We start from the raw sequence: 24,207 nt of genomic DNA, 5'->3' as shown, positions 1-24,207 counted from the left end.
CTCAAACTATACCCCGTCTAAAGGCGGGGTTGGGTATTGAGAGTTAACACAAAAAAAAAAATCTGACAAAAAATAACCAGCCCTAATAATAAGTAAATTGCCAAAACCACAGACTGTTCCTCATTTACACCAGTAACACCAGTTGAAAAATATAAAAAAAAATGCAATTGCCAAAAACATTGTAAAATCACATGAAATGGGACTTTCAATGACCATTTCAATGGAAACCACAGTAAAACAACCAATATAAACTTCAAACAACACCAAAAGCTGTTGGAGGCTAGTCCACCATGGCCACGCAGGCCATAGCGAGGCTAGCTCCGTCGATGCCTGTTTCTAAATTACAATGAAAATAAAACGCTAGACATCTTCCATCAAACTAGACGGCTGCCGACTGATACCTCAATCTGCAACCGCCACACTCTTTATTCCATTCAGGTATATACAATTCAACAAACTTCTTCCAAACTTCATACCTCTGCCATCTCTCCAACAATTGTACCTACCAACAAAACTGCCGCCGTTCACGTACCTGAAGGTTCGACGCTACCCGAGCGTTCTACGCTACCTAACTTCCAACACTCCTCCTTAGCGTCGCAACCTTCGAAACACGATCACCTCCTCCTGGCTCGAAGCTCCTCCTCACTCCAACGCTTGGCAAGTGGCCCTACTCCGACGCTTGCACCAGCTCTACACCAGTTTCGAACTCCGACCAGGTCCATCTCCGAGCTCCACCTTCATGTTGTCCTCCGGATCACTCCTCCTGTCGCCAACCTCTTCGTCCAGATGCGACCACCGAGCTGCATCCGATCCAACAATCCTCGAGCTCCGTCCGGTGACCAGCCAGCAGTCATCCAGTTGACCCGTATCGCCAACATTCCCATGGATCCTGTCCTCCGTTGCAGCCAATCCATCCGCCCAAGGATCCCGTGCTGCGACTCCGCGGCTTATGCGGCCGATCCTTCTCCCGGTCGATACGTGCTGTGGAACACGTTCCTGGGCCCATAACCTGTTGGAGGCTAGTCCACCATGGCCACGCAGGCCATAGCGAGGCTAGCTCCGTCGATGCCTGTTTCTAAATTACAATGAAAATAAAACGCTAGACATCTTCCATCAAACTAGACGGCTGCCGACTGATACCTCAATCTGCAACCGCCACACTCTTTATTCCATTCAGGTATATACAATTCAACAAACTTCTTCCAAACTTCATACCTCTGCCATCTCTCCAACAATTGTACCTACCAACAAAACTGCCGCCGTTCACGTACCTGAAGGTTCGACGCTACCCGAGCGTTCTACGCTACCTAACTTCCAACAAAAGCTACTTTCCCGAAGAACCCAAAGTCAGTACTGAAGGAATCATTCGTTTGATCAACACATTTTGGGGCCATTATAACAAAAGAGATTTGTCACTGGGCTGATTCTATCCAATTCACGACTACGAAGGTTGATGAGCCGGGAAACACTCTTTCTGCCTACGGGGTTTTTAATGGGCGAATGAGTGAAAAAAAAAAACAAAAAAAATCTTCATTCATTGACATTTTTGCAGAAAATCGCAATCAAAAGCATCACCTTCGTAGTCCCCAATGCCTATTTACTTTTGTTGAATGCTGTTCGTCGCTTATCTGTATCAGTATGGGAAATTTAAATTAATCATCAAGTAAATCTGCTATTCGATACCAGATGGCGCTAAGCCCTTTGAGAATGTTTACGAAGCGTATATGCTTCAAACTCCGAGGCTTTGGCGCAATTTCCTTTTACACAATATCGAGCTGAATGTGTTTACAGTCATCCCATGCTGTAAAAATGCAACCGGATTTTTTTATGAAATGGGAAAGTTTCACAACAGATTTGAAAGAAAAAAAAGCATGTATCTCACAAAGTCTTTTGTTTTCATTTATTCCAGGTGATCATCAACGAAATCTTCGATGGCACAGAGTGCGACGAGTGCCCGGATCAGTGTCCGGGATTTTCCCCACACGCATGGAGGTAGGTTAAAAACAGTGACAAACACCACCAAACATGAACAGATAAACAAAACTCAACTTAAACGATCTTAACATCGATCGTTCTCTGGATGTTGGCATATTGCTGACAATGCAATAAATACATTTACTCGTATGGTTAGCTTAAACTAGACTAAACATGGTTGAAACGGAGATCTTTTTCTACTCCTTTGGAAACAGTGTTTATGGAAATGGCACTTTAGAAGCGTAGAGCCGCCTGTCTACGCTGTCTTCGCTGCACGGGTCTACGTTGCTCTCGTCTCTGTCGCTGGCGCCTTCTGGCCGGACAAACTGCAATGATGTGGCCCTCCTCGCGACAATAGAAACAAAGTCTCTCCCGGTAGCGACATGTCTCCCTGGTATGACCGTCTTGACCACATGCTATACATTGCTGCATTTCGAGGATCACCAGCAGCTGCTCTCTGGGCCTGGGAGCAACCCTCACGGCAACCCTCGGTTCGATCAACAGGTTGTGGCCGTTGGCCATTTGCTGTTGTCGTTGTTGTGGCCTTGGCTGCTGAACATGTACAAATGGAGGGGGTGATTCCCCTCCTCGGCTAGGCCGCGTATTATCTTCCAGGCATGAACAGCAGAGTCCCATGGTTGGTCGTTATTTGCACTGTTCAGAACGCACGAAACTAAACAATCAGTAGGTAGATATCACTTGGCACAGTAGTCACAAAAAATACGAACACTTACTGCAAAATACATGTTGAATCAACTGCACTCGATGGACGGTTGTGTTTATCTGTCTATCAACAATCCAGCATAACACACTGTTGCGTTGGAAAAGCCGCAAGCCGGTGGCGTTGGATCAAACAAACCGATACATATACATATTTATTATTTACGTTTGTAGTGGGAGAAGAAGTGCGAAAACAGAGATTAAATTATCTTGGTGCTTGGCTGTATGTATTTTGTACCTTGATCGCCGCTTCTGCTGAAGTAGTTCCTGAAATAAAGAACCTGCATAACAAAAAGTAGTCTATGTAGGTAGGGTATCGCGCCACTTGGGCGGTGGCTTCTATATTCGTCTGTTTTCCACTATAACTCAGGCCAAACATTTCAATAGGTCCTATCTGCATTTGAGAGGCTCTCTTTGTTCACATTCTCTTTCAATTATTGCAATGTAATGGTACACTTTTCATCTATTTTTGCAGTACAAATCAAAAGACGATTGTTTAGACCATCGTTCAATGCAAGGAGACAATCATAATACAAATAAACAGCTGAGATATTAACGAAAGAGAGGGAAATCAAAGAGAGCCTCTCTTCTGCAGATTGGACCTTTAGACATGTTCGGCCTGAACTCAGTCAATTTTTAACCAATACGACAATACCCTATACGAAAAAATATTATTATCCACTTCGTTCGCATCGTACTCTTGTGCTGTGCGGACGTAAGCTCTCTCTGCTGTGCACCTTGACAGTTTATCGATATCGGCGATAAAAAATTCCTTCCATATCGGTATCGGCGATATATCGGATTCAAAATTATCGATATCGTATCGATAATCGATAACTTTTTTTTAAGGAAAAACAAAAAAACAACTTTATGTGCCCGTTGTATAAGGAATAAAATCAATAATTCTAATGAAATCAAATCATCGATAATATCGATAATTGCACAGCCCTAGTTTGTAGTGGGAGAAGAAGAGCGAAAACAGAGATTAAATTATAGCTTGGTGCTTGGCTGTATTTTGTAGGGTATTGGTTCCCTTTTTTAGCATGTGGCTCCCATTTTCATCCTACGAAAAACAAAGGATTGAAGCGCTGTTTGTTTTGTTTCTTATTTTTGTATTTTTTGTTAGAAGTGAGCACCCTTGAAAACAAAAAGAACGGAATCAATCGGTGCCGTAATCGCTTGTTTTCGAATAGGATGAATATGGGAGCGTGAGATTAATGATGGAACACATACCCTACTTTGATCACCGCTTCTGCTGAAGTAGTTCATGAAATAAAGAATTTGCGTAGCAAAAAGTAGTCTATGCATACGAAAAAAATATTATTACCCACTTGAACAAATGTTTAAACGATTTTTAACAGCCTATCAAAATACAAAAATACAACATATTAACACATCTATTGTTATTTGTATCTATATACGCCAGACATGTTCACATTTTAGAAAATGTCTCCAATTCCACCGGTCAAGCGAGTTCTAAAATGATCATGCTAAAATGAACTTCTGGTCAAATTTTCAGCTTGATTGACAAAGATTTCGAAGTGCTTAAAGTCAAATTGGTAATTTCGGGCTTTTCTACGCTTTAAAAAATCATAACTGCTGAACGGAAAAACATACAATAATGATTATAACTCGAAATCAAAGCTTATCAAATTCCACAAAAGGATCATCGTTCATATATACTTGTACAATTCTCGCAATTTTTATCAGTAATAAATTAAGTTTTGTTCTAAATGATACCAAAAAATCTGTATCTTGAAATCAAAATTAGACGTGTGCGCCGAAGCAGTTTTCACCGGCGGCAGCGTGTATAGTAATTTGAGGCAGCGGCGGCGGCGGCGTAATCGGCGTGACCTTATTTTTTTTTTGTTAAGTGCTAGAAAATTTTAATACAGAATTATTTGTTTCGTGTACTTGAGTACAATTTTCATCTATTTTATGTGAAAGGTGTAAACGTATGTAAATCAGAGATTTCAATAAAAACTGTCCTTGGAAGAATTATGCTATAAATTTAAGAGAGAATTATTGAGGACGTTTACCAGGAAATTTATAAAGGATTCCTCTCGAGTGAAATTCACAACGTCGCACGACTCTTCTTAGGATATTCTTTTCTAAAACTCATTTTAGACCAGTGCTGTCATGGTAAAATCTGATTTTCTTTGAAGTTCTGTTAGGGTTCTTTTCAGGAATGCCTAGAAGGATTCTAAGAACTCTTTCATGCGTTTCTTCAGGAATTCCTCCAGAAAATTCTCAACAGATTCTTCTGGAAGTTCCTCCAGGGGGGCTTCCTGGAAGATCCTCAGATATTCCTGAACGGGTGGGATCGCAAACTTCTCCAGAGATTTATAAATACCTTCCTTCATGGATTTTTTTCAGATTATTTTTTCCGGCAACCCTTGAAGAATCCCTTCAAAGATTCTTCCAGGAGTTCCTTTAGAAATCACTTCAGGATTTATTTCTTTGCGTTTCTCCAGATATATCTCAAGAATATCTCTTCTTGAAATTACTGCACAGCTATCTCCAGTTTTCCAGGTTATTTCTTTTTGCGATTTCATTATGAATATTTCACAAGCTCTTCTAGGGAAATTGTATCAGGAAGTTTTACCCACTAATACTGTGCAGACATTGTGCAATAATAATAATTGTGCAAGAAATTATTTCAAGAATCCAGAAGAATATTCAGGAGTTTTACCAGGGTTTGTTCCAAATCATCCTTCAACATTTGATTAGGGGATTTGTTCATAAATTCTTTTAGTACCTTTGCCTGCAATTTCTGCACGAATTCCCGATGAATTGTTTTCAAGGATTCCTTTAGAAACTTCTTCATGATTTAATTCAGAAATTCCTCAAGGATGTTCTTTAAAAATTCCTTCAGCGATTTTATCATCGATTTTCCAAAAAATACTCATAAATTTCTACCAGAAATTCCTCCAAGCCTGCGATGGCGTTTTTTTTTACTCTGTTGGGGAAATTAAACCAATTCGTCCAATTAACTGAACTTTTGTGGTGAATCTCAGGAGCTCCCCCAAGGACTTTCCCAAAAGCTCCTCCAACGATTATTTCTGAAATTGTTTCAAAGAAATTAAATCTTATCAGGAATTTTTCAAACATTTCTATAGAAATTCTTTCACATAACCCTCCAAGAATAACTCCTACATGTTTTATGTAACTTCATAAAATACTTCTGCCACAGACAAACAGACGTAACACTTTGAACGTTTTTCATGGAAATCCATCGCCCAGTTCACACTACCATCACCTGGTGGAAAAGTTGCACGAATCACTGTGTTGTGCAATATCGTCAACAGAAGGCGCTAGTGTGAAACGTCAAACGCATAGAAAAACGATGCGCATCTGGTTGTGAAAGCCACAACTATGAAAATTTAAAATGATCGTTAAAAGCGAGGTCGATGGAAATTTCGCAAGTGTTACGTCTGTTTGTCTGTGCCGCTACTAAAGAGGTGAATGACGTTTATCAGAAATTGGTCGACGAACTGAAGTCTGAGATCAAAGAACGTCTGATCACTGAGCTGAGGCAGGAGATTCAGGGAGGCTTCGACAAACTCTCCCCCGCGTTTCTTTCTGCAATACCCAGTCGATTCCAGTTCAACCGCCGACCGACTCCGAAGAGGACACGTGAACAAGACGAGAACTCCTTACCGGGTCCTGAGCAGCCATCAAAAATACTCCGTGGTACATACTGGACCCTCCTCAAGAACATGCACTGAAAGATCTGAGAGCAAATTCTGGTTATACCTGACGAAGATCTCGCCCGAAACCACTGAGGACGACATTTTTAGCCTTGCCAAGAGCTGTTTGAAAGTGGATGATGTTGTTACCAAATCACTTGTGCCTAAAGGACGGCCTCTATCTACGTTGTCTTTTATATCATTCAAAGTTGGTATTTGCGGAGATCTAAAGACTAAGGCCATGGACCCTGGCACCTGGACTCCAGAAATACAATTTCGGGAGTTCATTGATACCACGCCGAGTGCTCAACATTTTTGGATGCCACGCCAGAACACGGACAGAGGCACACCGAGCACCCAAGAACTGAATCCAGCTCCCTCAACGTCGATGAATCTCATGCACCATTAACTGACTTAGTTACTTTATCCAACGAACAACCACAGACAAACAGACGTAACAGCTTGAACGATTTTTATGGAAATCCATCGCCCAGTTCACATTACCATCACCTGGTGGAAAAGTTGCACGAATCACTGTGTTGTGCCATATCGTCAACAGAAGGCGCTAGCGTGAAACGTCAAACGCATAAAAAAACGATGCGCGCGCCTCTGGTCGTGAAATCCACAACTATAAAAATTTAAAATGATCGTTAAAAGCGTGGTCGATGGAAATTTTGCAAGTGTTACGTCTGTTTGTCTGTGGAACAACTTTTACGATTCGTCCCTCTGTAGCCCGCTCGTCGTTGCACCCTCTTTCTTCTTTCCAGAATGTGCGTGGGTTGAGGACAAATACAAATAGTCTATTCCTAGAACTGAGCAGCTGTGATTATGACGTCGTTGCCTTCACCGAGACTTGGCTGCATAGCGCTATCCATGAAGCAGAGTTGTCAACTGAATACAACGTTTATCGTTGCGACCGCAGCCCTTCTACGAGCCATCTCAGCCGGGAAGGAAGTGTATTGATGGCAGTGCGGAAGCAAGTCCGTAGCGAAGTACACAGTTACGATTACGCGCAGGACTGGCCTGGAGCAAACAGCGGTACGTATTTAACTTCCAAGGAAAACAGTGTTCGTCTGTTGTATCTACGTTAGACCCGGTTCCGAGCCAGCAGTCTATGAGCACTATTCCTTGTGTGTGAATGACTTGTGTGAAGCGGCGAACAGCAAGGATTTAATTATTCTTCTCGGTCAGAAATTCGCCTGACAGAATCAGTTCTGGCTTCAGGCCTGTTCTAAATACTTCATTTTCTCAACCGAAATTTGCGATTGCTTGATCTGGCATTCATTAACGAACCAGATATAGTGGAAGTTTCTAAAATTCTAAAAGTTGATGCACACCACAAGCCTTTCCTGTTGAACCTTTATCTTCCCTCGATGGATGATGGAGACGATGACGAGTATGGCTCTTTTGATTTCCGGAATTACAACCTCAACGCAGTCTGCACAAGAATAGTCAGCTTCGATTGGAATGCAGTTCTTGATGAGTGCCCGATAGATGACGCTGTTTCAAAGTTCTACGATATCATCTACAATATTCTCCAACAACACGTGCCTCGAAAGAAACCTACTGTAGCTCGTTGTACTCAGCCGTGGTGGAGCAGTAATCTCCTCGCTCTTCGAAACAGGTTACGTAAGGCACGGAAGCGGTATTTGAAGCATCGATCGGAAGATAATCTTCTAGCATTTCAGGAACTTGAAAGACTTTCCTCTACATCAAAACGGTACGCGTTTCGTGAGTATATCTCTGACCTGGAGCTAACCCAGCAGCCTTTTGGTCCTACGTAAAAAAGCGTCGGCAATCAAATAGTGTGCCGCGTGACGTTCATTTTCAAAACATTGTTGCAAGTTCTGTCGAAGAATCCGCTAATGTATTGGCAGAATTCTTCAAAACGGTGTACAGCAATGATTCACCTATGTTAACAGATGAGGTGACGAACCGAATTGTGGAATATGATCTGAACATGGCCCTCATCAATGTTTCTGTTGACGAGGTCTACAGGCGTCTATCGGATCTGGACTCTTCTAAAGGTCCTGGACCCGATGGTCTTTCACCGATGTTTATTAAACAATGTGCCGAAGTATTGGCTTTGCCCGCATCGATTATCTTTAACCGATCTTTTTCATCTGGGCAATTTCTTGAACAATGGAAGGTAGCATCGATTACTCCAATCCATAATTCTGAAAACCTACACAACGCAGAAAACTATCGCGGTATTTCAATACTGAACTGTTTGTCTAAGCCTAAGGTTTTGGAACGCTTTGTTTATGATTCCGATTATTTCCGAGGATCTGCACGGTTTTGTAAGAGATAAATCAACAACGACCAAAGGCAAAACATTGAGAAAAACCGACAGGTGGACGCAATTTACATTGATTTCGCCAAAGCATTCGATAAAGTACCGCATAATGTGTTAATGGCAAAGCTACAAAAAATGGGCCTTCCTAGATGGATGATTGTCTGGCTGCGTTCGTATTTAACTGATCGTTGTGCTTCACACAGAGAAAAATATAAAGTTACATCAATCATATTTCGGTCGCGAACAAGCATATTTGTGCACTGACTTTTATATAAGCCCTTTTTGAGATTGTATTACGCATAATACCATTGGACAAAGCATAACAGAAGCTTGCAATGCATTGCAATGATCAAAATTGGTGAACTGATTAGAGCATAACATATGGTTGACTCCATCATATTATGCATACATCAACAATATTTATTGTTGATGGTTTGACAGCTCTTTTACATATTCTCATGGTGGATGCAAGCATGTTTATGCTTAATTTGATCCCTAAACTTGAGACTTAAACTAACTGTATCGGATGATTGTTTTGGGCACACACAAAAATTCCTTCAAATGAGGTTATGTTGCTTTTATATAATCGAAAGCTTTAAATTTGGGATGAACATTTCTATAATGGTCGTATTTTAGTACACTATGTTCAAATCGTAACATATTGCACTAAAACCACCATTACAGGAACGTTCAATTAGCAAAACTATTTCCTTGCATATGCTTTATTTATAAGATTGCTATAATGGTGCAGATAATATCAATGTTATCGAATATTAGCGACGCACTTTTGGCGGAATTGACCCGGAAGTGCAATCCGCGCAGGGCTAAGTTGTCGGCCAAGGGTTTGGTCTGCTTGTGTCAGACTTCCAGACGTTTCATTGGGACCTTCGGTGGGGCCAACACTTCGTGATATGACCGGTTGGCCTGTTGGATCAAACGACCGGTGGTACGTTGCGCCAGTAGACTCTTGTCGAATCCGAACTCCACCACAGTATTCAGTCCGGTATTGCGCTTCTCCAGTAGTTGTCTTGTTTCTCGGCTTGTACAACCGCCCGGTGAAAATCCATCCATGAGAAATCCTTTTTTGCACTCTGGTTTGTCAGGGATCACGGTGTGTTGAAACAGGATTATTATCGCACTTTCATGAACCTAAAATATTTTTTCGTTATAAGTTAGCCTTAGCAATATATATTAAGATTCTGGAGGTTAAAAAATCTTCCATCGGGGAAAATTAAAATAAATTCGATTTTAGTAGTTTACCACTTTTCTCATATGATATGGTATTACGCAAATCTGATGAACCTAAACTCCGCTAGAAAAAGTCCCCTTTCTAATAATAAATTTGAATCCATTTAGATAGAAACGAATGCAAAAGCCTTTACAACGAGTTGAAATTTGTTTGGCGTTCGTTTCATGTGTCCAGCCCACTACAGTCTGCCGAAAATCATAAATCATTAAAGTCTACATTCCTTCCATTTGTCTGGCACATAGATATTTATAATGGAGGTAAACATATATTTTCCATTAGTGCGACTCATACATTTGAGGAAGCACCATACACCTGTGACTCATACAATTTGCAGCACAAACCCTTCATGCGCTAATTTGCCTGAAATGGCGGGTATTAATTGCAGATACTTTGCATCTCAAACCACATCCACATGGATATTTGCCAAAAAGTGTGAGTCGACTATACTGAGTGTGTGTGACTTATTTGCAAAAGTTCTGCCTCTGATCTGTTGAGGACTTTCGTCCATACAAAATATTATAATTTTCAAAGACTTATCTCCTTGTTACTTATAAATTGATACCTTTAGGGTTAAGTGGGCTGTTGAGTCTCAAATAACAAAAAGTTGACACAAAAAACATTAGAATTAGATTGACGTTGTCATATTATGTTAATGCATTTAAAAATGATAATTCAACACTCGGTTTAAAATAAGGTACACAGGGTCAAGTTGAAACGGGTGGAATAAGATGAAACAGCGGGTTTACGTGATATTATCTAGTCATGATAAGCAATTTCAATTTCATTACATTTTTTTAATCAAACAATCATTTGGTTAAGGATAATTATACAACTGGTATTGAAATCTTTTTCAAAACATCACAAGGTTTTATTAAGAATTTACCTCACCGAATGAAACGCAATGTGAATGACATCTTATAGTACAAGCCTAAACTATATTGGAAACATATCGATTTGCAAGCAATACGATGAATTTCAATAATAGTAGTCTCGTGTAGTGTTGTTTTTTTTTTCTAAGTTCGTAGTTTTACTTTATAAGACACTTTGGTCTTGATAAAAACTTCATGCATTATAATGGTTTCAATGTTGTGACAGCATAAAATAAAGTTTCTTTTCCTCAAGTAAAATTCCTTCTTTTTTGCAAAGTGAGTTTGACAACAGATTTAGTATGGTGAGAAATGCCACTTGTCCTTGCAGAGCGTGACAAAAACGAAATAAAAAGGAATAGTAATTAAAACGACTAGTCATAAAACTGAAAAACCACTACACTGTACTTAAAAAGTGGAAACTATCCATTAGAATTGAATTGAAAAGTCACCCGTACACTCGATACTTTCATATCATCTTCTATGTGTTATAACTATTTAGCAATCAAAATCTGTTCAATGATTCCGAAATGAAGCATAAAATAACTTATAAAAGTTCCTACAAAGTTGTATTGAAACCTCAAATTGCGTCAATCTTGCCTCACTTTGCATATCACTGTTTGTTGTTTTTTATATTTTATGACATTTGCAGAACATTGATGTCTTCTTAATCTTGTTCTACATTTTCAATTTTTATTTTATCTGTAAACTTAGTTAAATTTGTTCTCAGCATAAACAACAATGAACATTTCAACATGAACATATATAAAGCTAAATAAAAAGAAGATAGAGTTAAGGACTGTTCCTTTTAATTCCACTACGATTTTGCATTCTTTGACAGATACGTATTTCGACCTCAACTGTTAGGTCATCTTCAGTGTCTCGTACCTAATCCGATATTCTTTTTACGTACATGTATTCCGCTAGCATGCCCAGGTTCATCATCATCATATCTAAAACTGTTTCAATCAAACATTGATTGATTTCACAATAAAAAAATGATTACAAATGCTTACCTCAAAGTACGTGTATCAAGGGCGTGTGCCGAAAGAATAATTAAAAGCTATTCTCTAAGGGCTGATGTCTTAACCTCGGATTGACCGGTCAACCAGGTTTACCCATATAGTTAAACCTGGTTTAACGCTTTAGTCAGGGTGAAGAAATCGCCCCTATGTGTCCAACATGCGAACAAAAGTATTCATAGGATAAATTTTCACTTTTTAGTAAAACATCGAGCCCTGCAAAATCAGAGCACAATATACATAAAAGTTCTTATTATATTCGAAAAGCTGCTAAACTAGCTCAAAACAACTAAATTTTCAGTTAACAAGAATGTTAAAAAATACGCGTGATTAAGTCACCATATTTGTTTAATGATTTCGCAATCGATTTATCTTTCGTGGCCGTCTGATCGTCGTTTAGGTGTATCGTTACATGGTTTGGCATGCAAAGTATGTGCAACTAATACCCGCCATTTCAGGCAAATTAGCATATAAAGAGTATGTGCTGCAAATGGCACGATTTACAGGTATATGGTGTTTCCTCAAATGTATGAGTCGCACTAATGAGAAGTATTTCTGGAGCAACATTAAAAAAAGGGCTCAAGAGGTCTTGTATCTTTTCTTCGGAAACGCTCCGTAGGGCCTAACAGTAGCCCGCCGACGCAAATATACACCGTTATCCGAAAGATCGATGTTTGCTCTCTCTCTGATAACGGTCTTAGTTCTTGTGAATAAGCTAATGGGGGCTCAGGAATGACGTGTGAAGTCATTGTTTACCAATGCTTGTATGCCATTTTCAAATGTTGCTCCAGATTTGTTTTCCTCCATTACATATATCTATGTACCAGACATATGAAAGGAATGTAGACTTTTATGATTTATGACTTTCGGCAGACTGCAGTAGGTTGGACACATGAAACGAACGCTAAACAAATTTAAACTCGTTGTAAAGACTTTTGCATTCGTTTCTCTCTAAATGGTTTAAATTTATTATTAGAAAGGGGACTTTTTCTAGCGGAGTTTAGGTTCATCAGGTTTGCGTAATACCATATCATATGAGAAAAGTGGTAAACTACTAAAATCGAATTTATTTTAATTTTCCCCGATGAAAGATTTTTTAACCTCCAGAATCTTAATATATACTGCTAAGGCTAACTTATAACGAAAAAATATTTTAGGTTCATGAAAGTGCGATAATAATCCTGTTTCAACACACCGTGGGGATTGCATTGATTGCGGTGGCTCTTGCTTCGGGTTCGGTGATACGGTTGCTGCATTTCGGGCCATCTTCGATCGGTGGTGTAGTTGCAATCCCGGAAAACACTAAAACAACATGTACATCATGAGTTTGCGAATGCATGCAATTCATTACCGGCGACGCACTTACCTAAATATCGTCCCCTTAATGCTAGAACTAGGTAACTCGAAATTTGACGTTTTTGAGTTGAATATACCATTATATCGAGCTTTTTGAGTTCTATAATATATCCAAATACCGATGAAAGACGATTATAAACGACGGAAATATTCACCATTTTCAAAACTAGGTATCTCAGTGTAGAGTACAAGAACTGAGTGCTATAACTAGGTAACTAAGAAAATCATATCTATTTCCAACCGCACAGGTTAAAAGCTATCGGACGCTTGGACGTGGAAATCTTTCTAGTCATTCTTATGTTGATAGATTGAAAATCTACTGCTGTTTTTCATTTTTGGCCTAAAAACTAAAAATATTTTACTTGTATTGATTTAGCTAAAAACTGTGATTGTTCGTAGACGATTATTTATGAACATTTTGAGGTGTCATGTGGTGATACAGCAGGCATCCTAGCAAATTCAGTAATTACACGTTAATTTCAATATGTGAACCCTTTTAAATTTGCATACTACAACAAGAAAACTGAAAAGAATGATATCAATAGTGGTAAAAACTAGGTATCTCAGAACATCTCCTTCATTATTTATGTTGCATTTTGAGTGCTATAACTAGGTAACTCGACAATTTTTCAACCATTTATTGTTTTTATCAATGGTTTAAACCAAAATAGTTCAAAACTTTTTCTTGTAACAGAAAGAGTAGAAGCTGAATAAGCAATTAATGCTAAAAATATTTATTTTAAAGGCTCCATACCTTTGGAACAACTGCATGAAAAATTGTAAAATTTTCAAAGTCGTTTTTCTCGAAACTATGATTTTTGAGTTACCTAGTTCTAGCATTAAGGGGACGATATGAAGTTATGAATTCCGTAAAGATTAATGACTTAAAGCACACTATTTATTCCCCCTAGAAGAAACTGTTTAAGCAAAAGCAGGCAGTAAACGGTTTATTATATAAAATCAAGACAAGACGACGTTATCTTCGTCGTTACTTTGAAACACCTCCTGCCGCTGCCATGATGAACAATGAATGAGTACTGAGTAGGCAGCAGTCAGGAGGCTCGGCCAATACGGGTTCAAGTAATGACATATATGCATGGTTTAAGCTAAAGTGACCAGACGTCCCGCGTTTCGCGGGACAGTCCCGCATTTTGACCAAATGTCCCGCGACAAATTATGTCCCGCGAAATGTCCCGCGTTCGTCTCAAATCGTAAAAATGTCCCGCGTTTGAGAAAAAATCAACAAGCATTCAAAATATTGTACTAATTTCAAAGCCAAAATAGTCAAACCGGTTTTGTACTAAGCACAGTGTAGGAGATGAAATTTTAAGTGTCTACCCTTTTGGCTTACAACGAGCTGTCAGACCTATCTCCCGAGTTAGCTTCAGAGTGTTTGGAGAGTTATGTAGAGTACACGTTCCCGCCAGCACACTTCCTGTACAGCTAGCGTAGGTGAAAAATCGAAAATAAAAAAAAACGCTACAACAGATCACATCAAACATATTAACGATCTCTCAAAAGTTCAAAAAACTGAAAGATTTTTGCGAGAAAGTACATGAAGATTCTGGGTTACAGTAAAGTTTTATCTGTTGAAAGCTTTTTTTTATCGAGCGATAGCAGTCCCAGCAGTGATTGATTTTTATGCAGTCAGGCAGCATCATTTTACAGTTCGGTGAAGAAAATAGAGAGTGACAAGAGTACAATTCAATTACAAAAGTAGTAGACAAAACTGTCTCAAGTTCAAACTTCAGGGCAGAAAACTACTTTTATTATTATGTAAGTGCGCACTGCACACAGTCAGTTGAAGGAAATCGTTGCCCGAAGTTAACATCTTTCCAAGCCCAGTATAGTAAACTTTTATCGGAAATTTATTTTGACTGTTATTCTTTTTTTCAAATGGGTGAATATCAAAACCTTCATTGACTGTCAGGCGATTCAAACGAGTACGCTCGTAAAGCAGAAGCTAGATTGGTTAACATATCCAGGCAATTTGAGGGTAATAATAAATAACCTCAAAAATTGTAGACTTCACGTCATGCTTGTCAGCCAAAAATGCTGTAATAAACGTTTCAGTTGTGTACGAAGTTTGAACCACCTTAATTTGAATTTTGAAAGCAATTGAGAGTTGAAATATTAAAACCATTTTTGACAGCTAGATTTAAAGTTTCTTTTGAAGACTGTAGGAAAAATGTTTGAGTTTGTCCCACTTCTGCGAAGCTCACAACGCAGAAAGATATGCTTAGTAGAAGAAACGAGTGCTTCGTATTCTACGAACAAAAAAAAATCGTTACGTATTCGTTAACAAAAAAAAAAGATCATGATTTCACCTTTCTATGCATCTTTCCAAATTATTGTCCCGCGTTGGAGCTCTGATCATCTGGTCACTTTAGTTTAAGCGTTTGATGGTTGGTGTTCAATGCTGTTGATTCAAATGTAACGTATGCTTAGTGTAGGCATCAAATCATTGTGATTTAACCATTTAAAGCAATTATGCCAAGCATATCTTCGAAGCTTGAGAGAACTATAGAAAAGGTTATATCAATCAGAAAAGATTTCTGTCCGTGCAGTTAGAATCCATGGCTGTGCATCAGATCGCTTTAATATTCCGTCCGGAGTGCCTCAAGGAAGCCATTTGGGGCCACTACTTTTTCTGATTGATTGAATCCGATAAATTGTTATTCGCCGATGATGTGAAAATCTTCAGACATATCGCATTGCTGTGCATATGGACATATGGATTGCTGTGCACTTCAGTGTGATCTTGATCAGTTGCTGCAGTGGTGCCGCCTTAACGGAATGGAAGTTAACGCAAAGAAGTGCAAAATCATATCGCCCAACTAACAATCACTCATTTTACAAGCACCTTTACGACGAATTGATTCAGCATGATGCTGAATAACATTTGGATAATTTTCAGGTTCAACCTTTGTTCGGGTTTTGTTCACACAAATTTGGAGAAACTGTAAAGCATAGTGTTGTGTACCAACTGAAATGTTTGTTGTTTAATCGTTTTACAAATATATAGTAAAACTGTTATTCAGCTTTGGCAAAAATGATTAAAAATAAAAAAAATGCAAAATTTTCCAATTTCCACGAGAGTTTATGATTGGAACTTAATGCTGTGAACAAATATTGTGAAATAATAACTACACATAAATAAACCTAAATCCAGATTCGAACTCGAGACCCGTCGATTGCCAGCCGCATGCCTTCCTATCTGCGCCATCCTAGAGATGATGAATTGCAGCTCTTAAATCAAAACATAAACTTCCCGTGGTTTAATAATGATCAGACTCTGACTCCTATACAGCAGTGGTGAGTTAGCACAACATTATGGTTAACGACTGAACAACAGATTAATTCAGCTGTTGTTCGGTAAAAAACACGTGTTTTTCATCATGTACTCTGAGTCGAAGTATGATGAAACGAAAGCGCTTATTTGACTTGTGAAAAACACATTATTCAGATACATGTCCTAATTTTTACATGACCTTAACAAGAAGCAGTAAAAAGTCTTGTTAAACTATGTTGTAAAGGAATTACTGCGAGTCGAATAAAAATCTTATTAAACGCTTGAAAAGTGTTTTAAATTATCATTATTGATACCAATACGAAAAGTTGAACATTGGCTACTTTTTCAATTGAAAAAGCATTTGTACAGTAACATGTACAGCATAATTTTAGTTCAGCTATAATTACCATTATAAAGCAACAATTCAGCATGCATGCTTGTTTGCGGCTGGCGATTGTTACTTGGGCGTTCTCCAGATCGAATTCACCCAGCAATTTTGATTATTCTATGGCAGCACAGGCTTTAGAGCGAGTGACTATCATCAAGGATTTGGGTATTATGATCAACAGTAAAGTACACTTCAACGAGCACATCAGTACTACCACATCGAAAGCCTTCGCATTACTAGGATATCTACGTAGGATCACTGCATCATTCAATGATATTTATGCCCTCAAATCACTATACTGTGCCATTGTTCGTAGTGTGTTGGAGTATGCAGTGCAAGTCTGGGCACCATATCATCGGGTTCACGTTGATCGAATCAGGGAGGGTGTAGGCACGTCAAACTCGAACAAACTACGCCTACCTAACATGCATCGAGCGGGCGTTCCCAAACAACACAATGTGACTTCGCGGGCCATCCCCATCGGCAACACAAACCGGTTTCCAAGCAGGATTCGACTAGGCCCCAAGTTGCGTGCCAGTCGACACTAACACACTTGCAATAGATGAGCAGTAGGCCTACCTTGCCGCTTGCGGATCCACTGGATCGAATCGAGCGAGTACAACGATCTTTCATTCGCTACGCTTTGAGAAGGCTACCCTGGAACGACCGAGTTAGGCTTCCTCCATAAGAAAACCGCTGCAAGCTCATAGGGTTCAGTACTCTGAGCTTCAGGAGGAATTTTTTGCAAACTCTATTCTGTTTCGACCTAATCACGAATCGGATCAACTGCAACAACCTACTGCGGCAAGTGAACTTCTATGTTCCCAGTAGAACTCTACGTCACCGTGCTTTGCTTCACATTCCTTTCCATCGTACAGCGTATGGTAGCAATAGCCCTCTGATCTCGTGCTGCCGACATTTCAACAACGCGACCACTTCTTTTGATTTTAATGTTTCCAAGACAACCTTTAAACATAAGGATAAGAACATTAGAATAAGATACAGTCTGTGCAACTCATTAAATGTTGAAGGCGGTGAATAATAAATAATAAAAAAAAAACGTCACAGTTTTCCAAGCCCTTTTTGCAGAGACCGTCAATCAAACAATTGCATTATGGTTCATAATGCAACCCAAATGAGTTGCGTCATGAATTATAATGCAATTCTGTTTGTTTGTTGTTTGTTTATTATCGACACTTTACACAATTGTGCATTCGTGTCGCAATAATGCAATTCTGGAGCTCGATTTGAATAGGTCGTATGTGCTTTTATCGATATAAAATTCGATCAGTTTATTTTGGTCATTATAGCAATATGGCAGATATTTTGCAAACTTTTAATGATGGAACAGAAAGCCTGTTTTGTGAGGATTCTGCTGTATGTATCAACTTTGCTCAATTTCAACGGTTTTCGCTATAATAAGCGAATCCAACTGATCGAATTTTTAATCGACAAAACCACATACGACCTATTCAAATCGAGCTCCAGAATTGTTTGATTCAGTAACAAAAAGTGGGACGCACTCTTGAAAACTCGTGCGATAGTCCAGTGGTGTACTAAATGCGATATATATGCCGAATTTAGGATGGTAGCTCCATTGTAATTAGCACGCTCTAGAGTGTGCCCTTTGTCGTCGTTCAAATATGAGGTCCATCGTTTAGGGGGGAAGAGTGGTCTGAGAAAGTGTGACACCCCATGTAATAGGTATACGAAAAAGCGATACACAGGGGGGAGAGGGGTCTAAAAATCCTGAAAAATGATGGACGTCATATTATTTGAATCGGCCCTTTCTTGTATATTGGCCATCCAACCAGCTGTTTTACTCGGTCTTGTTCATATAATCTAATGACTGTACTCACAGAATTTAATTAAAATTCTTATAAGTATAGTAATCGTTCAACTAGACTGTTAGAAATTCGAAAACCCATTACAATTAAGCAGATTTGCGCTTGCCTCTTCCATGAATGATTTCATTCACCTCCAGCTGATACACAGTAATCTCTCTCGCGCTCCTCTCCGCTCAATTTGTAATAGAAGAAACTGCGAGGAGGCCAACTAGGTACACGGGCGCTAGTAGTGTGCAGTGCATGTGCAACGCACTTATGGTACACATCGTCGTTCACCATCACCGCCACAGTCAGTGTGTTAAGTGTTGTTTACATCGTTTAGATATTCCTTCAGCTCATCGTCGTGTCCGTCATCAGTTCCAGCTCTGCGCTAGTTAAACGTTCAACACTTACAGGATCAACGAATCAGTTCCAAAGTCAGTCATTTAATGCAAAACAAAGCACCGGTATTGTGTGGTGTCGAATGGGCAAAACTGTCAACAGTCGATTGCATTTCGTTGTCTCTTCCGTTACGATGTCGTGCTAGGAGCTCTATCATCGCTGGAAAAAGTGCATGTGGTGTCGATAAAGAAATATGAAGTAGAAGGGTAAGTATTGGGATAGGCGAGATGCACAGTGAGCGGTCTTGGTCGTCCAAAGAGGCAACGCAAAGATAAAAAAAAGGATAGGGCAACTGACTGGCAGGTCATAACACAGACAAACAGACGTAACACTCTGATTATTCCCATCGTACACCGATTTAACGGTATACATGTTTGAAATGTTTTTATTTGGCCAACTGCCCACCCGTGGCATTTGCATCATTTTTTGTTCGAGTATGACGTTTGCCCACCTTATCAATGGTTGGCTCAGCCTTGGGCGAACATGTTCCCGTGACTCTGATTTTATTCGGAAAATGTTCGATGTGTTACGTCTGTTTGTCTGTGGTCATAAGTACAGAAAGCATAAGTGGTGTCAGCAATTCTAAGAAAATAAGTCAAGGATCAAGGCCAAGCTTTCAAATGCTCAAAATTCAGGGGTACCGTAAACCGTGGTAACATTGATCTGTTTATTTACTTTTCTCTAGCATTTCTTGCGGGTTGTTACCAGAAGGCTGAACATGAAAGAACTACGGAATCATTACATAATATTGAAATCACAAAAGGCTGAATACTAAAATGGACGGAAATTTAAGAATGCATCAATATAATTTGGACCCCCATACAGGGGATGACCAAAATGTTTGGGATAGGCAACTTTTTTTCTCTCATAAAAAAAGTTTAGCAAGCTTTAACTTTTCATACAGTGCATAAAAAATTCTCAAATTTTTACTATTTGGAAACCTATTATTTACACATCGTCGGTATAAAGTTGCGCTCGATTGGTTAATCTTTCGCGAAGCTAGAACCATTCTCTCGAAACGCGATTTTTTCGACATCCAATTTTTGAACTGTCATATCTCCGAAACACGTACATTGAATTTAATAAAATTGAGCATTTATTAACAATATATTGATATTTGATATGACGCAATATAGATTGTACGACATTTCCCCGAAAACCAGTTCCCCGAATGAAGTTTTCCCGAAAGTTTTTTCCCCGGAAAACGATTCCCCGAACGGACCGTTTCCCCGAATGGAGCGTTTCTCCAAAATATTTATTATACTAGTTTTAGTACTAGGTTCTGATGATTTTTTGATAGATTCCACTTTCCGAATCGAAGTAGCGGAAAGTTAGCTTGAGTACAAGGAGTGCTAATGTGCATGCTTTTAGAAAGACTGTTCAATAATTTTTACCTTCTATGATTTGGAAAAAAAAATATGTAGGATGGATGATGACATCAAGATAATGGAAACATTTACACCTCATTGATATTGTGCAGTCCCTCTTATCATGAAATTTTTGAGATAACATATTACTCAAGATGCTTCAATGAGGTTTGCACTTGCTTCAAATATGGGTCGATCTTTTCTGTTGTACTGATTGGAAAAAAAATTGGCACTAAATTCTGAACACGCCCATCATAGTTTTCCCTTTTTTATTCATAGGTTGTTCGTTCGTGTTGTTTCAGAATATTCAATCGATGAAAACGCCCTTTAAAACGCATAATACATTTAAAACGAGTCATTGTGATTGTGCTAATCTGTTTAAGTTCATTATCGGCACAAAACACATCGCGATCCCGATAAGGTAAAGTATGCTTGCTTACGAAGAAACTCTTTGAGCTCAATTTTAATGTTGTTAATGCACTTTGGAACGAAAAGTTAGTAAAATTTGTTTGATAAATAGGTTTTAAGCACTCTTAAGATTTTTTTTGCAAATCAATGGATTCAAGCTAATCATGACCGAAGTAACATTTGGAATTGAAGTTTTTGCAGAAAGTATTAGTAGTTCGACTGCCGACAATAGTTTAACAATATATTTTGAAATAATAGTATATAAAAATAGAAGAGAGAATTTCTGATGAAGATTTCTATTACATACAACGCTTATAAATACTAGAACAGTTGGACACAAAAACAAAATAACAATAATAACTATACCAGCAGTCAAATTACTGATGATTATTTGATCAGTTTGTCTTGAATGAACAGTCTATGTTTGAAAGAAGGGAAATTTTATTATAAGAAAGGCCAAAAAGACGGCCACTAAGCAGAAGCATGTCAGGCCGAAGTACGTTGGGCCGAAGTTCATTAGGCCGAAAGTGTCGTTAGCCTGGATAGGTCATCAGTCCGATTGTGTTTAAAGCCATGAACGGGCAACCTTGTTGAATGATTTGAATGTATTATATACATAAACGTCGTAAGAACTACCTATTTTTAAAAGAAGGAAACATCCGTGATGAAATAGCTGTTAAGAACAGAAGATTAAGTTTATCCCAGTATCGGTGTCCGGCTATTTGACCGAATGCCGTTTGGCCGAATTAAAATCAAAGGAATTCAGAAGAACATGTTTGACATGCTGGCTACCAATATGATCATGAGAAATATATACTTCTTTTATTCGTGGGTTATTCTTTCTAGTTGTCCATTCAGAGAATAGTTGACACTGAAACTGCCATTACTTTATCAGAGATTTATCCTTCTTCGAAACATAGGCTGTTCTTTCGAGTTGGAGACAAGTGGGAAACAGTGCATTGCAGTGGCATTTTCACTTCAGTTCATAATTCATTTTCGGCCAATCGGTATTCGGCCAAATAACATTCGGCCAAATGATTCTTAACCCCCAGTATCCATAGAATACACTAGACCTGAAGAATGTTAAAAAAAACTCATGGGACTCAAAACATCTGCTAGGACTTCGAAAACAAATTTGGACATCTTTTATAAAGAAAATTAGGAAGACAACTAAACAACCCATTCGGCTTAATGTACCTCGGCCTGACGTACATACTTTGGTTAAGCGTGCTTCGGCCTAGTGACCGAATCACCCAAGTTGTGTATTGAAGTCATTACGGCCCACGTGTGCTACATGTCAGCGTGGTGAGCATCAACTGAGGCACGAAGAATGTTGAATGGCAGATGCAATACTCTTTTCGGGGAAACGGTACATTCGGGGAAACATTTTTCGGGGGAATGGTACATTCGGAGAAATAACTTTCGGGAAAATTGCCATCAGGCAACAGGTTTTCGGGGATTGTCGTACAATCGCAATACAATATATTTTTTTCACAATGTATCACGCAACCTGAGATTGGCAGATTCTAATACATTTGGGTATGAAACATATACAAATATTGTATTAGGGCCTTGCAAATACAAAAATTGGTAGGTTGGCAGTATACCAAAAATTGTATTGGCTTCCTAGAACCTGGAAAAGGAAAATTTCGCATGAGTGCGTGTGCTCTGTCGCACTGGTTTCTCATTATTTGTTCTATTTTTAGACTGATCATGGCAGCAGCGGCGGCATCAAATACCAATACATGTTTAAAAAGAAATACGGGCGGCGGCGGGAATTGAACCAAGACACTATCATGGTGATACACGGTATCCTGCGCTCTAACCAGCACGGCTATAACTGCACATGAATACACGGAGCCGCCAAACTACCCAAAATTGAGTTCTTTTGACGCAATCCCATAGTTCGGCCCAATAAGCCAAATTTAAGTAAATCGATTAAACTCACACTAGGTAAATTGCCTTCAACTCCAGCAAGAACATTTACTTAAGAGTAGGTAAATTCAACCCAAGACCCCCCCTCATTCAACCCAAATTTGAGTAAACCTGCATTTACCCAAAATTGGCTTATTGGGCTCAAGGACCCCCGTTGGGTAGATGCATCTCTGTTTGTTTTTGACAACATCGGTGAGGGAAAGAGGGAAAACAACCTAATTTTGGGTAACTAGTTTATTCGATATACTCAGCTTTGAGTAAAATCGACCCAAAAATTAGGTAGTTTGATTTCTCCGTGTAGACAATAGGCTGAAAGCCATCATGATCAACACAAACGTGGCTTGGTGATGGAAGTGATACAGCCGCCACACTGCACAATGGGTCCAGAGGTTAGAATAACTAGCCACAGAAGTCCAATGTCGCGACTGTTCGTGTGACTAACATCTAGTTTGCCACGCCCTTACAGCGTCAGTAGCGGTACTAGAAGTGTCAAATAAATTTTGTTTACCAAAACAAAAGGTCCTCTACAAGATGGACACATAAAAAAAAAAAATTATTGCAATTAAAGTTATTAACATCATTGAATGGGAAAAGTGACTACAGCGCCATTGGAGTTCTAGTGTATTTCTATTGTCCAGAGCCGTATTTGCGAAGACAAAACTGTTTAAGCTTCAGCTTTAAGTTTTTAGACACATATTGTGTTTTAGAAAGTTTATTTTCAATTGTTGACCCTATTCCCTATTATTGTTATGTTAGGGTGGTTCGTCTGGTTAAACTGATTCAAAAATCTGCTTTCTAATAATTTTATTTGCGATGCCATGATGGATGAAGATGGATCGTTTTATTAGAAATTCCACCAATAAACGGCAAATTTTAAATTTCTTATAGGGTGACAATGGGTATTATCGGCAGGTTTGTTCTCTTCGTCATGGGGGGTTTTTGTCAGCCAAATTTCCTGAAACTTGGCCATATAATTCAGCTTAGCTGGGAAGGATTTGAGACCAACTCTGAGTTCAATAGGTTTCAAGAAAACCCCAAAGACGAAGAGAACAAAACGGCCGAGAATAGGCAATTTCCCCTATCTCAGGACTCTCACCACTTAGAAAGTTGGTGTCTTCGACAACGTTATTAAGTGAGTCAAGGGCTTACAGTTAATGGTCCACTAGGCGGCACTAGTTACACATTTTCAAAATCATTCAAATGATTGATATTTTTTCGTGAAGTAATCAACAAGCTGTAAGTTTGTTTTCTTTGAGCGTGTCTAAGTCAAGTCAAAGGTTTTTCAAAGAGCTATGTATTAGTCATAATTGTGCAATGTCGCATTTCATTCGGTCCCCTTGATCCAGAGATATAGCAATTAAACGAAGAACACTCAAATATGAACTACTTTATTAGAGTTGCACCAATTTTATGTAAA

General features: G+C 39.0%; 1 protein-coding gene and 3 long non-coding RNA genes across 4 annotated transcripts in view; 3 read left to right on the top strand and 1 right to left on the bottom strand.

Annotated features, from left to right (window-relative positions):
• Positions 1 to 24,207, top strand: part of LOC109422497 (four and a half LIM domains protein 2) — an 866,140-nt gene that overhangs the window by 91,057 nt on the left and 750,876 nt on the right. Inside the window, exon 2 of the mRNA XM_062852254.1 lies at positions 1,910 to 1,992. Coding sequence (XP_062708238.1) covers positions 1,910 to 1,992 — 83 coding nt within the window. The remainder of the gene's footprint in view (positions 1 to 1,909; positions 1,993 to 24,207) is intronic.
• Positions 1,875 to 2,973, bottom strand: LOC115270420 (uncharacterized). The gene is made up of 2 exons (XR_003899207.2): positions 2,709 to 2,973; positions 1,875 to 2,647 (listed from the first exon to the last, which is right to left on the bottom strand). It is a non-coding gene; the product is annotated as an uncharacterized LOC115270420 (long non-coding RNA).
• Positions 18,911 to 24,207, top strand: part of LOC109422499 (uncharacterized) — a 30,692-nt gene continuing 25,395 nt past the window's right edge. Inside the window, exon 1 of the long non-coding RNA XR_003895006.2 lies at positions 18,911 to 19,286. This is a non-coding gene — a long non-coding RNA (uncharacterized LOC109422499). The remainder of the gene's footprint in view (positions 19,287 to 24,207) is intronic.
• LOC134287160 (uncharacterized) lies at positions 22,708 to 23,822 on the top strand. Its single transcript, XR_009997085.1, has 2 exons — positions 22,708 to 23,179; positions 23,431 to 23,822. It is a non-coding gene; the product is annotated as an uncharacterized LOC134287160 (long non-coding RNA).

This window comes from Aedes albopictus, chromosome 2 (assembly GCF_035046485.1).
Source record: "Aedes albopictus strain Foshan chromosome 2, AalbF5, whole genome shotgun sequence".
Classification (NCBI taxonomy): Eukaryota; Metazoa; Arthropoda; class Insecta; order Diptera; family Culicidae; genus Aedes; species Aedes albopictus.
This window is presented reverse-complemented; position numbering and strand designations above follow the sequence as displayed.